Genomic DNA, 15218 nt, shown 5'->3' with positions numbered 1-15218 from the left:
CTTCTAATAAACCAAATGGAAGACCAAAGCCACCTCAAGGATAGTTGATGTAGATATGTGTGCTTTGGTGAAGAAAAGGCACAAGGTTACAACAATGAGATGGCTTGGGATGCTTTCACTTTCTAGGTCAGTATCATCACCTGGTAATAGACTCCCCTGCCTCCTCCCCTCCACCGCCCCTCAAAATCAGCAGAGACAAAGCAGTCAGTACATTAACACAATCATATTTATTACAGTTTCCAGACTCCCATGTGACACATACCTACAGAAGAACACTGCAAACTGACGTTACTAGCAGCAATCCTCCATAAACATGAAGAATTTAGGTGAACTTCACAATTAGGAGTAATTTCAAGACAAGATGAGAAGTTATGGTTTTTCTTTTAGCAGCTTATATATGAATAGTGAAACTATAAATACAGAGGGTCACCAGGTTTAGCCTTGCCTAAAAAACACATTAATAAGTCATGGTGCAGAGGGGTATCCCCAGGGTTGCCAAACAGAAGGCTAATGTCTTTAGATGTCAGTATGAAATAAGCAGATCACTTTTCAAGACATCGCTTGCTATCTGTGTTAGTGTCAGGACAACAGAAAAAGAACTGGACAGCTGCCCTAGAACCTAGCTCACACATAATTCAGCCAGATAATCATTTAAATAATACCCCCTAAAATTGTTTAGACACTTTTCCCCCACAGCTCTAAAAACATAACATCAGACATAACATCAGACATTTGCTCCAAAGGAGTAAAAATCAAAAGCAATTGCAATGTATTGGGAATAGCTTTTATAGCTTTCCTGAGGGACAGTTGCCATCTTTTCAGAGAGTGTTTTTAAAGCAACACAAACTCTGGTAGCTTATCAAACTACTTTTTATTCTAAATAAATAAAAGACCAACTGAAGGTCTCAGGTGTACTTATTTCTTTTCCCCTAGATCTCTGAACCATGCAAAGCCATTCCTTGACAGATAGCTTTCATTTTTATTAGAGGGGCGCAAGAGAACTTACAAACATTTGAAAAATACTCAAAACACTGAAAGTAAAAAAGGCACAACCCTTCCTCAGAGCCCAGGAAACTGTGACAGGCATCCCAAAGGCTTATATAAAATCCATCAACTCAATTTGCCAGAAAGTAGTGACAGACCACCCACCTTTGCAACATAAGCCCAGATAAGATTTTCTTCCTTTATAATCACTAAGAAAAGCCTTCTGGGAGTTACTGCCCAGGAAAACATAGGCTGATGAACAGAAGCTACTGGAAAGGGATTGACTGTATTCTATATCTGGCACAGGAAAAGAAAAATTAAAACAGTTGCTAAACCATTATATTTATGCCATGATACTCTTACGTGAACCTTGGACTTCCCACAGCGACTATTTCATTCATAAAACATACATAAAAGATGGGAAAGTTTTGGGGCAGCACCAGTGACAGCTGTCTTTGAATAATTTTAATTATTCCTAAAGGCAAAAATTAGAGAAAATTTACAGAATCAATTCTATTTCATGATTTTGCCCATGTCAGCAGCTATGAGGATAGTGCAAAAAGAAATCCAAAAACTCCTCTGCATCAAGTTAGGTTTCTGTTTTTCTCTCAAGGGGTAAAGTGGTATAACTAGATTTCTGTGAGGCTTCTGAGGAGTAAAGACAGCCCACAGTTCATGTCTTCACAACCTCTTAAGGTACTCCTGGACTTTTTACCACAAGGATAAATCAAGTCCCCTCTGATCCAGTAACAGCTCAAACCAAGGATTCTGATGCACCTAGACTTTAATGCTAATGGTTTCTAGGCTTTCTAACTTGATATGCACCATGCACAGACAGCAAGGTACCAAATGGTCTAAAGCCACCTGTCTTAGACACTGCTAACACTGGCTAACCATCACACAAATGACCCACCATCATAAGACAGTCTCTGAAATGAAGCATAAACGCTTCCCAAGTACTAGCACCAACAACCTAAAACGCACGTTCTCCTGGTTGTAGAACAATAGAATCACCTCTATGTATGAAGAACAGCACATGAAATCGTTCTGGGTGTGAAACCCATGTTCCATTGCTTGATGCCTTGTTATCTAACAAATCTGGTGCTCTGGAGAAGAGGTGTGTCCCATGAACTGTCTTCGGAACGGATTCCCATGTCTAGAGATTACTTTGAAGAACCTAAGTTGGACGTTCAAAAATAAGTACTATTCCTACCAACTGTCCTAAGCCCAAATCCCTGGAGAATACTAGAAACCAGATTTTGCTGCATTTCTGCAACATAGGGACCCCTCGGGTAAGCTCGTGGGGGCCTCCAGAACTCTACCATTCTGGCTGTTACTTTCTCTTTTTCTTTCTTTCTCCTGAGGAAGACTTCAGTTATTTTCATAGCAACTTATTATAATGTCCTAGATGATGACATATTTTGAGCAGCACATGCATTCTTAGGACCAATTTGTTTTCCTTTTGAAATATTTCTACAATAATAAAGAAAAGGCAGTAATTAAAAAAAAATGACTTCCCTATAAAACACTGGCATGCTTTATACAATACAGCACATTTACTAAATGTGAATCACTGTCCAAAACTGAACCGATAAACGGGGGCCAATGGGCACATTAGACTGATCACATGGATTTAAAATTATTTTCAGAGCCAGAATTATTATGTTGGACAGAAAAGCAGTAAACCAATCCTTATCTGGATATATGAAAATTATATACAAACACGAAAACTCAGCATGTGTTTAAAACAAATCACATTAGATTTAGTCAGGCACTAGAATGAATGCAAAGTGATATATTCCTTTTGATACCAAACTTTTACTTTACTGGGAAAACCTGGTATCTATTGCAGCTTCTAGCTGAGGACAGAAGGGTAGACAGATGAGGACATATAACAGGAGAGACTGGTAAAGATGCAGAGGCAGGGGTGCCTGATGATTAAACAAGATAACTATTAATTGGGGAACTGAGATTTTATTAGACATACTATTTAGAAGATAATTTAGATTAGCAGATTCCAAAGACAATTGCTTGACTTTGTAACACGGAACCTCTCTAAATGCTTACTGCATCTGATCTGGCTCTAAAGAGTATATTTAAAATGCATCTTAAAATAAAAACAAGTAAATGAAACGAAGCATCTTCCACAAATTCCCCTTTGGGGATGTGTCATTTTTAGATGTGCATCTCCCTTTGGTACTATCACATAAACCTCTTGAAAAGTTCAGGGGAATTTTTTCTGATGATCAGAAAAGGATTGGGGCTGGCATTTGTCGGGGAAGCAGCAAAGAAATGTTACTCTTCTTTTACTGAGGATATTCTTCTGAGAACTTCCATTGTCCTTTAGGAGAAAGGAATGGAATATGGAAAATAGTTCCTGAAGATATCACTGCCTTCTGATGACAAGTTCAAAATTACAACAGCCACAGAGATGACTTTCTTATGTAGCACCTACCTTGCTCATAAGACATAGAACTCTTATCGAGCTATGAAATATAGTTAGTAAAAATTACTCATGGCACTTAAACATGTTTAGAGACTTTAAAATGCCTTCCTAAAATTCTCTGTCTCAGTGCCCCGGTGAGGTAGGTGTCTGATGGGAAAAACTGAGGCACAGAGGGGTTAAGTCTGCTCTCCTTTCATTGGCCCAGTGGCCCAGCTAGCAGAAGGACCAGGTGCCCTAACTCCCTAAACATTATTCACCCTGCTTCTCAGAAGGCTTATCTAAGTTACACAAAAAATGCAGCAGGGAATTTTTTTTCAAGCATTTTAACTAGTTAGCTACTTCTTATTCTCACTTTGAATGTAAGTTATATAAAATAAAACCAAATATAAACTAACAAAACAAAAAATCAATATTGCCTAACAGTCTGCATCAAGATGTAGCCTATTCTGTACTGGTGATTGAAAAAGCATATAATATGATTCAAGTAGAAGTATTAGAGAGTACTACAGTGTTCCCATTACTCAAGCCAGGCAGTAAGTAAAGTGTTCCTTATAGATGCCACCCACTGTACTTTGTAAGAACCTCGTTGGCGTGACATGAGGAAATAAAACTATCACTCCTACTTCGTGGAAAAATCATTCTGAAAGTTAGTCTACACGGGCCAGCCCTCCCCAGAAAGGAAGCTCCCAACCATGTGATGCATATGTATTACTGAGTCCATGCAGAACTCTTTGAAGCCAGATACATAGGTCACAATCTCCTGCCATAAAGCTCACAGGACAGTTCACACTACATACAGAAGGGCAATACAGTGGGTACATGCACTACACCATGCCACACAAGTGAGAGAAAAGGCCAAGAAACCACCTCATGAGCATCATATAGTCCCATGTGGCATGCCATTCTCAGAAGCTACCTCTGGTAAGTGGGGAAGACTGATGAATTCCCATATCCCTTTACATACTAAGAAGAGGGATAACAACAGAGTATTCATTGTTGGCTGCTCTAAGCATACCAACTATCCAAAGTTTACATAAGTTAGTGGCTTTCTTTCTTAGTTTTGCAGATATTCAAAGGTAATAAATTACATTTCTTGATAAAGAGAGAGAATGGTGTAGAGCAAAAATCAAAGGTCAGTTACAAGTTGTGGGTGCAGGGCTACAGGGCAATTTATGTTACTACTCTTAGAATCAAATTCATGAGTACTCAGGGCACTAGCTTTTAGAAATGAGAGCATTTTTTGAGGTGTTTTTTTATTCCCATCTTTATAGTGTCTGTGGAATGAATTTAATTCATACCATGACTCCTAATTCAAATGGAAGATATGATATTTGGTTTGAGTGTCTAAAGTCAACCATGACACCAAACTGGATGCATATTTCCTCTGTACAGCTTTTGCCTTGATATTAACGCAAACCCCCACCTTCCTAAGGTCTGTGTCCGCTTGAGGGAGCTCATCTTCCAGAGGGCCCAAGCCTGGCTCTATGCTCTGCACATGCAGGACCAGAGGGAATCATTCCAACTCAGAGTTTCACTGGGATACTAGGATACAGCATAGCAGCGGTTCATGCATTTTATTTTTAAGAACCAAAGCTCAAGAGATGCCGAGCTGGTCACTGCGCAAGATGAACCAGCAGGACATTCTCGCCTCGAATGAAAATCTGATTTATATGTCGAGTGAATACCTGCTGGTAATCCACTTTGGGCTTTCGCTTTTTCTTACGGGGCTGACCCCTGGAAAGGGTGGTAGCCCTGGAAAAGGTACCTCCTGCACTTGACCCTTCTGTCCGTGTAGTCCTCCCTGACATCTCTGACCTGGACTCCTCCCTTGCAGACGCCTGCAGGGAAGAAGGGACGGAGCGGGAACGCCTGCGTGAGCCCCGGTCAGTGTCTCCTCTTCCCCACACCGAAGCTACCTTCCAAGTGGATGTCTGGGAGTATCTGGACAGAGTGGAATCTTCAACTGCAGACTTGGAATCTGCGTCCTTTTTGGAGGAATCTTGAAGTTTTAGGCGATCAAATAGCTAGAAGGAAAGTAATGATAAATATCAGCCTTCTCTTTAGCTGTCAACATCCTTCTTTGAATATACAGAAAAAACACCATATTCATGAATTAGGTTTTATGGACTTCTTACTTTGCAATTTTTAAAAAGCAGTGAGTTTTTCTGTGTTTAGCCATAATTCGGGTAAATCAATAAATATGTCAAGAGAAAAGGCACCTGCTTTTTTCTGTGGTATAAAATGGAAAGACTTTTAAGGCTTATAAGAGGTAACTTGCTGCTCAAATAACATGCAGGCCAGAAGCACAGACTCATTTGTGATTAGCTGAATGCGTGAGAAGAGACTAATGAAGACCCTGGTCCGGGCATACAGAGTGGACAGCAACTGAGCTCTCCCCCCAAGAAAACCTGGTCACCGGGCTCAGTGATCTCAATGTCTAAGATTGAAAGCATGCTGGGTACTCAGGAAGCCAGGGTAAACTGCCTACCCTAGTAAGAGTCAATGAAGAATCCCGTTCATACGCTTTGCCTAGAACAGGTTTTCGGTAGGTCTCATCCACATCGGTAAGTGCCTAAACAGCCCAAAGGGAAAAAAGATAAGGCAGAATTAAAAATATTATTTTTACAGCTTCTAGAAAAAACATTTTAAAAAGGAGAATAAACACTGGGGTGCCTGGGTGGCTCAGTCGGTTGAGCGTCTGACTTTGGCTCAGGTCACGATCTCGCCGTTTGTGAGTTTGAAGCCCACATTGGGCTCTGTGCTGACAGCTCAGAGCCTGGAGCCTGCTTCAGATTCTGTGGCCTCTCCTATGCTCATGCTCTGTCTCTCTTTGTCTCTCAATAATAAATAAACGTTAAGAAGAAAAAATTAAAAAAAAATCCTCCTACAGGTGGAACATAAGTTTTAAAAAAATAAATAAAAAGGAGAATAAACATCTAACTTAGCAGAACTAAACTTAACAAGTGACTGAGCTCTTGGGCAGGAGAAAACGGTAATACCTGGAGCCCTCCGAGTAAGATTTCCAAGCTGCTACCACCATATAAGATAGGTTTCTTCTATGGTAAGGGGCCTTTACAAATGCATGGTAGAGGTTTTTAAATTTCAGTGTGCATATGTATCTAAGAGGCTTATTAAAATAGAAATCCAAGGCCACTTCCTAGATATTCTGATTTAGTAGGTCTGGGATGAAGCCAAGGAATTTTCTGTTTTAACCAGAAATTCCATGATTCTGATGTAGGATGCCCTTAGATCATACTTTGAGAAACACTATTCTACTGCTTCTTTTCCCTCATCAGATTTAGGTCTTACGACAGCAATGAACAGGTATTAACTAGGGTTCCATACAGAACTGTTGGGGGATTCCTGTCTTTGAGAGATGGACCTCAGAGGACAGCTATGTAGGGCCAAATGAGCTCAGGTATGAGAATTCAGTTTGAAAAGTGTGACTCACCCTACAAATATAAGCTGATGGTATTATTATCATGCCTGTCATCAAAGATGTTCTCTTAAAAACTTTTCCTTCAAAGGTGAAATTATAATAGTAAAGTAGTTTTTCCTACATTTTAGAGATAAGAAAAGTGGCCTCAGAGAAACCATCTTGCCCAGAGTCACAGAGCTACCAAGTGGTAAAGCTAGGATTCAAATCCAGGTCTTCTGATCCCACAGTGGTTGAAAAGATGGTGTTAGGAGTCAGAAAGACCTGGGATAATGTTCTAATACTTCCACTTACTAACAGTGTGATCTGGGCCAATCATTCAATATCTCTAGCCTCAATTTCTTCATTTGTAAAATGGAACAGTAACAGACCTTGTTCACTGAGATACTATATTATAAATCCTTAGTATACTGTACAGCAAATAGGAAGTAATAAATAGTCAGCAACTATTATACTCATCCAGGAGAATGCATGGAGGAAGATAAAACACAGGAAAAAGAAAAGTTAGAGATAGAAGACCATATGAAAAGCCTGGTGGTTCCTATTTTAATTGCTTGTCTCATAGTATAATTGTGCCATAATCTATCTCTTCCCTCCTACGAATGTCTGGTAAACAGACAGTAAGCCTCTAGGAGTGTGGGGGCGCATGTACTCCATAAGGAAACACCATGCAAAGTGCCTTGCTTATTAGTATGTCTGCTTCCCCTCTATCTTTATCTATCTTGCCAAATGCTATAGAGTGAAAGTTCCTTTCTGAAATTTCTGTACCTAGCACTGTGGTAAAGTACCAGCCAAAGTGGAAAATCAATAAATGTTTTGAAATGAATGAAAGAATGGTTAGTAGGAAATTGATATAGAATTACTAAACAGATAAAATAAATCATTATTCCTTAAGCACAAATGACATTTGGGACCAGAGAATGGTTTGCTGCTGAGGGGCTATTTTTTGTATTGTAGGATGTGCTGCAGCACCTCTGGCTGCTACCCATTAGATACCAGTAATACTCCATGCCATGGTTGTGACAATTAAAAAAACGTACCCAGACAGTGCCAAATGTCCCTAGGAGGGAAAGAAGAGCAAAACTGCCCTGCTTGAGGGGCACCTCGGTGGCTCAGTCGGTTAAGCATCTGACTTCGGCTCAGGTCATGATCTCATGGTTTGTGGGTTCGAACCCTGTGTCGGGCTCTCTGCTGTCAGCACAGAGCCCACTTCAGGTCTCTGTACCCCTCTCTCTGCCCCTCCCCCACTCACACTATCTCTGTCTCAAAAATAAATAAGCATTAAAAAAATTTTTTTTAATTGCCTTGGCTGAAAGCCAATGCCTTAAAGAAAAGGAAGCAATAAAAAGAACTTTTTTTATTGTTGATCAAGAGAATGCAAAAATTCTAGTTCTTCTAGGAAGTCATTTTATAGGTTTTCCTAAATAAAATTACTCAGGTCATTTAGACATATAAAAGATTTAATCCTTAGGAGTTCTCCAGCCCTTTGAGAAAGGCTTAATTACCATATTCCAGAACTTGTCAAATGCGACGAGGAAGCCTGTACAGACGCCACGAAGACCCTTGAAAGTGCGAATGTGAACGTTCACCTTCACCCCCTCCCGGATACAACGATGGAGTTCACCCAGAGGGCTGCCTTCGTGCACTGAAACAAGACAAGAGCAGACAGCATAATGTAAACATCTGCCTTCATTCTCAAAATTAGCAACCAAGACCAGCCAACCATCTCCAGCAACACCAGGTAACATGGTGCAGTGGCAACCTCACTATGGAAATGAGAAGGCCCAATGGGCAGCATGGTTAGTATGGGCAACACACTGAAGTAAGACAAGATTCCACCAGGATGAGGATAAAACATACATATGGCTGTCACCCGAATGTTTCACTAATTGTATATCCCATGTTCTATGATATCATTGATTCTAAGATGCACCATTATTTAAAAACATTTGGGGGGGGGACCCACATTAAATGTACACATCAGCAGCAAAATTCTTCTCAGTTCTGTGTCTGGTTAAGACAACTTTTTAAAAGATAATTCTCATGAACCACATATCCAGCTTGACTCTTCAAAAAACCGAAAATCTTGTTCATATGTTTAAAGGAAACAAACCATGTAACACATCTGCCCTTAAACACGTGCAGTCCTCTAACGAGAGAATGGACTTTTGGCCCCCATCTGAGATACTCCATGGACAAGCTCTCTGGAGCCACTAGTGTTCCAATGGACACCATCTTTACACTAGATGGAAGAGACCTGGTTTCATTCCAAGCCTTGTTGACAGAAAGGCACCTGCTGGGCATTAGGCTCTTAGGACATTGCAGATAAGCATCACGTAAAAAGAGAATGACGATTCATGGGAAGAATGCTGGGACTATAAATTGCAGCCTTTATGATGATGGATTCTCTTTCTCAGGGCTTGTGAAGAGGGATGAATTTTATTTTTATTACTTCATGTTAACTTAGCCTTCACAATATGATGGCTATATGATATATATAAAACCTCCCAAAAGAAAACCACATGTCCAATCACACACTTACACTCACACTCACACATAGTCTTTGTCTTTCCCTCCCAAGTTTGCAAGGCATAATTCTTTGGAGATTGATTCTTGCCATCAATAGTAAACACAAAATCTCTGTTTTGTTTCTAGTAGTATGAAAGAGAACAAGAGTCCTGCCCTTCAGTTTGGATAACTAAGCTGGTTACTCCTGACCTCTTTATCCCTCACTCATGGGTCAGCTTATACATCATGGCAGTGATAAATTAATAAAAGAAAATACTCTGAAGAAAGTGACCTAGCAAATGAGAAGTAGGAGCTTATGTCAGATTGAAGATTCAGCAAGAAGGCACAGTTGAAGGCAATGTGGCAGAGACAGAGGCTCTGGAAAGGAATGTGAGAGTTTTGGTCTGGCCTTCATCATCTACCTTACCTGTAGCAATATTTTAAAATTCTTTGAATGTTTGAGTAACTTTTTCTCTACAAGTCTGACTTTCCTCATTTATAAAATGAGGTTAGACTAGTTAACTTCTAGATTCATTTGAGAATAAGTCTCTATAATTCAATATTTTAGAAACCTGGATTAGTTTCTTTGCCTATACACATTCACTGCTTCCCCCGTCCCCATATGTGTTTCCACAAACAGTGGAAAGACCACTCTTTTCCTAACTTGTAAAAAAATAGAGAGGTATGACTTTTACCCCTGAACCCCCACATAAGAGAAAAAAGACAAGCACATATCTTAACAACAGTTTCTTATTCTAGCTAAACAAATGACAAACTCAGGTCTTTCAACTCTCATATCTGTACTCTTCCCTTGATTTTTTTTTTCTTCCAAAGATTTATTAATAAGGTATAATTCCAGGGAGCACTTCACTCCTGTGTGATCAAAAATACATCACTAGCACCACCTATCAGAGCAAACTACCAAGGCAAAAATTCTCAATCGGAACGCACACTCTGAATCTCTTTCCAGCAGTCTAACAAACTCCAAATATGAACCAAGCTTATAAAATTTAATACAACAACAAAAAGATATATATGCCTTATCTTTGAAGTTATTCTTCCAGATCTCCTTCTCCATTGCTACTATTCTTAGGCCTCAACCTTCTAAGTCCCAGTCATTTTTTTTAAGTTTTTTTTTTTTTTAATGTTTATTTATTTTTGAGAGAGAGACAGTGAGAGCTAGGCAGAGGCAGAGAGAGAGAGAGAGAGAGAGGGAGACATAAAATCCAAAGCAGGCTCCAGGCTCTGAGCTGTCAGCCCAGAGCCCGACAAGGGGCTCGAACCCACAAGCTGTGAGATCATGACTTGAGGCGAAGTCAGACGCTTAACCGACTGAGCCACCCAGGCGCCCCTAAATCCCGGTCATTTTAAACTCTATTCTTCTCCCTACTTGTGGCCACACTAGGCTCAGACAATGGACTCTCAGTAAGTATGACCTGTCCTTTCCTTTCTCTTCCCACAACCAATACAGCCCAGAGTCTTATGGGATGGTTGGTTCACTACAACAGCCTCCGAGGTCCCCTCACTCCCATCCTCCCTAGCCATCATCATCACCAATTACTGAGCACTCCCTATGAGCCAGGCCCTGGGGTAAGGTTAACGTTATGTATGTTATTTAATCCTCACAACTTTAACACTTAGGCACTATTATTTTGCCCTACTTTCTAGATGAGGAAAACGAGGCTCAGAAATGTTCATTTGAATTAGTTTTTCAAGGTTACTTACATAGTAAACAGCTGAGTCAACACCCAATTCGGGTAGGTTATACATACATCCTGCCCTGGAGCTTTTAATTATGACAGCCTAAAACAACAATAACCACCACAACAACCTACAACAATCACAGGGACATTTAACAATCACTGAGAATTTCCCCATGTACTACTGTGGTAAACGCTTTGAATGGATTAGCTAACTGAGGCCCCAAAGAGTTTAAGCGACTTGCCTCCGTAAAACAGCTAGAAAGTGGAGGATCTAGTGTTCAAAACTAAAAAAGCCAGCAGTCGAACCCCTGCATCTGTGGTCTATACACCGTCCCCCACCAAATACATTTTACTACTAGAAATTAAACTATGAGAAACATTGCCCTAAAAGTGTTTACTTAAGAATATATACCATGGTCCCCACTATCTATCGTAACAAAGTCAGAGAGAAACTCTTTGGTCTTCAAAGTGTTTTAATACATCCTTCTCTGGACCCAGATTCCGTTGTCGTTGTTCTAGACACACACCGTCTGCCTCACTTATGTGGTACTCTCCACCCACCAAAAGAAGTAAGCAGAGAAACATGAGAATGTACTCCCCTGTTCCCTCACTTGAGATTAGCATGATGGCCCTGGCACATAGGCCCTGGAGTTGGACAAACCGAGTTGCAAGCTAACTAGCTATGTAATCTTGGGCAAGCAGTGATGCTCAACAAGCCTCACTTAAAAAGTAGTATCTAAGGGTAAAGTAAGATACGAAGCATCTACAGGGCTTCGCAAACTGCACAGCACTCACCCACTAAATAACTGTAGCCATAATTAGCAACAATAAAATTATCTCCTGGCTTAAAAAGGGACTGTTTGGGATGATGGATTTGTTCTGTATCTTTATTGTGATGGTGATTTCATGACTACACATTTGTCAAAACTCACTTTTAAATGGTGAATTTTGCCGCATACAAATTATACTTCAACAGCCTAGCCTAACTTTTAAATAATTACTGTCATCCCTAACCATGCCCTTCTTTAAATTAACTTCAAGACCTGAAGACAACCTTTTATAGGAACTCTGTCTGAATAAACTTAATCTTACCCAAGCTTCTGTACTTTTCTTGCTTTCTGAAGCTCATCAGTTCTTTGTCACGTCTACCCATCTCTATCATATACACCCAACCGTTTCCAGTGGAGTGATAAAAATTTTCAGTGCCTACGGCACATTCTGAGATCTTGATTGCAGGCATATATTTAATTGTGGAAAGCCAACAAAGCTGGTTTTCCTGCTCTGTCATACTAATATAACAGAGTACTCTGTAGGTAAAGCCAAAACCACTCGCCATACAGAAGTATATCTTTTCTTTGACAATATCAGTAGCAAAGCCACAACTGGCAAAACGGAAATAAATGTTACCATCTGAGAGCTGGAGAGCATTTCAAAGATCTGATAGTGGCAAAACAAGGTCCCCAGCTACTCTTATTTTAGCTACATGCACACTCTGTCTTTGTGTTATTGTTGGGGAAGCAGGCTGGGGTGCACCCTGGCTTGGCCAAGAATGCTTTAGCACTGTCACAGTAAATGATCTGACCAAGACCCAGCTAACAGCACACAGCTTTTCAGGATGTTTCTCTCTTTACAAACACATTTCTAGGAAGGAAACAACTTGCTTAACACAACCTTCCACTCCAAAGCCAGTGATTTAAAAATGTTACAATTTAGCTATCAGGATACAGATGCTTTGAATGGCTAACTAGGTCATTGTCTTCCCCGGCAGATGTGAGAACTGCTTGCCAGATGACAGGAGACATAACCCTGGCTTGTTTTCATTCCACTGGTGGAAGACCTAACTCACACATTAGCAGCCTTGCTGTTTACAGATCTCCAAGGATCTATTAGGCTCCAAGAGATTCCCCTGTGCCATTCACACCTTCAGAACTTAAAATAACTTGCGCATATGGTAACAGGAGCCTGACAGACCCAGTCCTGCACCCATCCTGGCAGGGTGGCGGTGAAACAGTGTCTGTATTTTAGTGGCACTGGTGCCTGCTGCCTTCCAGCACTTGTGACTTGGGAACGCGAACATACGTGTTTCAAGACCGCACAGCCCTTCTCCTACGACCCCAGGAGGAGTGTCACTTAGTGTGCAGGGGTTATGAAATTATGTCCCCTGTTCTAACTGCAGGGACAGATCTCCTGACACTCCATCCTGTCATCGCCAGTCCCACTAACCACTCTCCTTTCCTTAAAATTGGCTGTGCCCCTCCCCTCTGGCTGTGGCGTGCAGCTCCTCCCGGCGATGTCCGCTTTCCAGGCCCCACCACCTTTCCAGACGCCCATCACCCTCGTGGTCGTAGCCCCTCGTTGCGGGCTCCGCATCACCTCTGCAGCCACTCGCATGGACCCCGTTAGAGCCCCTCCTTGTTACCTCTACAGCCTTCCCACTCTGCCCCCACGGCTCTCCCTCACCCGTCAGTACTCCAGAAGACCTTCCTTCCCCACGCCCCCCCTTCCCCACATTATTCAAGGAGAACCTCCTCACGGCCGCGGATGATCTCTGCAACCTTCATCAAGACCCTCTCCCTCAGGCGCGCAGACCCGCACCAAGCCCCTAGCACCCTGCAAACGCCCCCTCGGCCGCCACCTTCCGGGCAGCGGGCCTGGCCCGCGGCCCCCGCCCCGCCCTGCCCGCGCCCGCCGGACTCACAGGGCATTCGCGTGAGCACGTTGCGCGGCGCCTTCCTGCTCCGACCCGGACCCCGCCGGCGTGCCCCGGCGGCCCCGTCCCCTTCCTCCTTGGCCACCATGAGGCGACGGAGGCGCTGGATGCGCTCGGGGTCTGGGGCCGGGGCGTCCAGGCGGCGACGGGTTCTAGCCGAGGGCCCGGCAGAGGCGGCGGGCACCCCTGAGCCCGCGGCCGCGCCCCGCGCCCGCCCGCGCCCGCCGCCCCGGACCCCGGTCCTGAGGAAGCTCTCGTACTCAGCCAGGTTGTTGAAGCAGGGCGCGTTTGGGTAGGGTATGGGCGGCAGGCGGGGCGCGTACAGGGCCAGCAGCGGGTCGAAGCTGTCAGAGCTGACATCCAGCCGCGGGCTGGGCGGGCGCGCGGGGCTCCCGGCGCGAGCCGACCTCGCCCCCCGCTCCCGCTCCTCCATGTTTGAAAGGCCCGCAAGCCGAGGCCGATGGGAAGAAGGAGCGGGGCCGCCAGAGGGCGGCACTGCGCAGCCGCGGCTTGGGGTTGCACTGCGCCGGCGCGGCCACCGGGAGGCAGCATCTGTCCGCTCTCGGCGCCGAGCAGCCGGCCTCCGCCTGGGCGCTCGGGTAACAGGTTAATCTGCTTGAATGCAGTGTTTCCCCATTTATATCATTATCACTTAGGATGTTTGTCAATACTCCAGATTCCCCGGGGGTGGATCCTGGAACCAGCATTTTAACAAGCTTCGCTAGGCGTTTGTCTGCTCTCTGGAACTGTAGTATACTCGTAGCTTGAGCTGGTGGGAAGAGGCTGGAAGAGGGCAATCAAGAGTCCCGTTTTGCATGCTGAATTTTACTGGGGGCTAACCTACCTGGACTCAAATTATTTAGCTTCTTTGGGTCTTTACATTCTCACCTGAAATGTAATAGAAATAGTACCTAATCCACAGAATTGTCCTAAGAATGAAGAGATACTGCATAGAGAGCATATAAATGCTTTATCCTAGCTGGTACTGGTTAAGTGGACAACGAAGCTGTGAAGGATGGATGGATCCCAGTCCTCCATTTCCTAAACCCTATGCAAAAAGTAATTTACACTAACACCTGAGAGACCTTAGTATTAAAGAAAATTCATTACATCATAGATTTTCTAAGCATCCCTTAGGCAAGTGGAGGAAACCAGGATCCAGCTCTTGGAGGAAAGGAAAATGGAAGATTTCCAAGACCCAGTTGTATTTATTTTATTACTTTTAATTTACATCCAAGTTGGTTAACATATAGTGTAATAATGATTTCAGGAATAGAATTTAGTGAGTCATGACTTATGTATAACACCCAGTGCTCATCCCAACAAGTGTCCTCCTTCATGCCCCTTGCCCATTTAGCCCATCCCCCACCCAAAACCCCTCCAGCAACCTTCAGTTTTTATAGCTTCTGTTCAGCAAAAACATTTTTGCTT

General features: G+C 42.8%; 1 protein-coding gene across 1 annotated transcript; it reads right to left on the bottom strand.

Moving 5' to 3' along the window:
* Positions 1-208: 208 nt before the first annotated feature.
* On the bottom strand, positions 209-14259 carry LSM11 (LSM11, U7 small nuclear RNA associated). The gene is made up of 4 exons (XM_058721567.1): positions 13776-14259; positions 8372-8511; positions 5919-6002; positions 209-5454 (listed from the first exon to the last, which is right to left on the bottom strand). Exons 1-4 carry the CDS (start codon positions 14218-14220, stop codon positions 5044-5046), a joined length of 1080 nt encoding a protein of 359 aa, XP_058577550.1. The 5' UTR covers positions 14221-14259; the 3' UTR covers positions 209-5043.
* Between the last annotated feature and the right edge of the window lie 959 nt (positions 14260-15218).

This window comes from Neofelis nebulosa, chromosome 1 (genome assembly GCF_028018385.1).
Source record: "Neofelis nebulosa isolate mNeoNeb1 chromosome 1, mNeoNeb1.pri, whole genome shotgun sequence".
Classification (NCBI taxonomy): Eukaryota; Metazoa; Chordata; class Mammalia; order Carnivora; family Felidae; genus Neofelis; species Neofelis nebulosa.
Note: the sequence above shows the minus strand (reverse complement) of the source record. Positions and strands in the feature narration are given on the sequence as shown.

Bases quoted from the DNA above. Each gene is read 5' to 3' on its own strand.
- LSM11 (XM_058721567.1), bottom strand. From the start codon at position 14,220: ATGGAGGAGCGGGAGCGGGGGGCGAGGTCGGCTCGCGCCGGGAGCCCC. The intron at 8,512-13,775 runs GTGAGTCCGGCG...GTCTTGTTTCAG, and splicing joins CGTGCTCACGCGAATGCCCT to TGCACGAAGGCAGCCCTCTG. The intron at 5,455-5,918 runs GTAGGCAGTTTA...CTTTCCTTCTAG, and splicing joins CTTCATTGACTCTTACTAGG to CTATTTGATCGCCTAAAACT.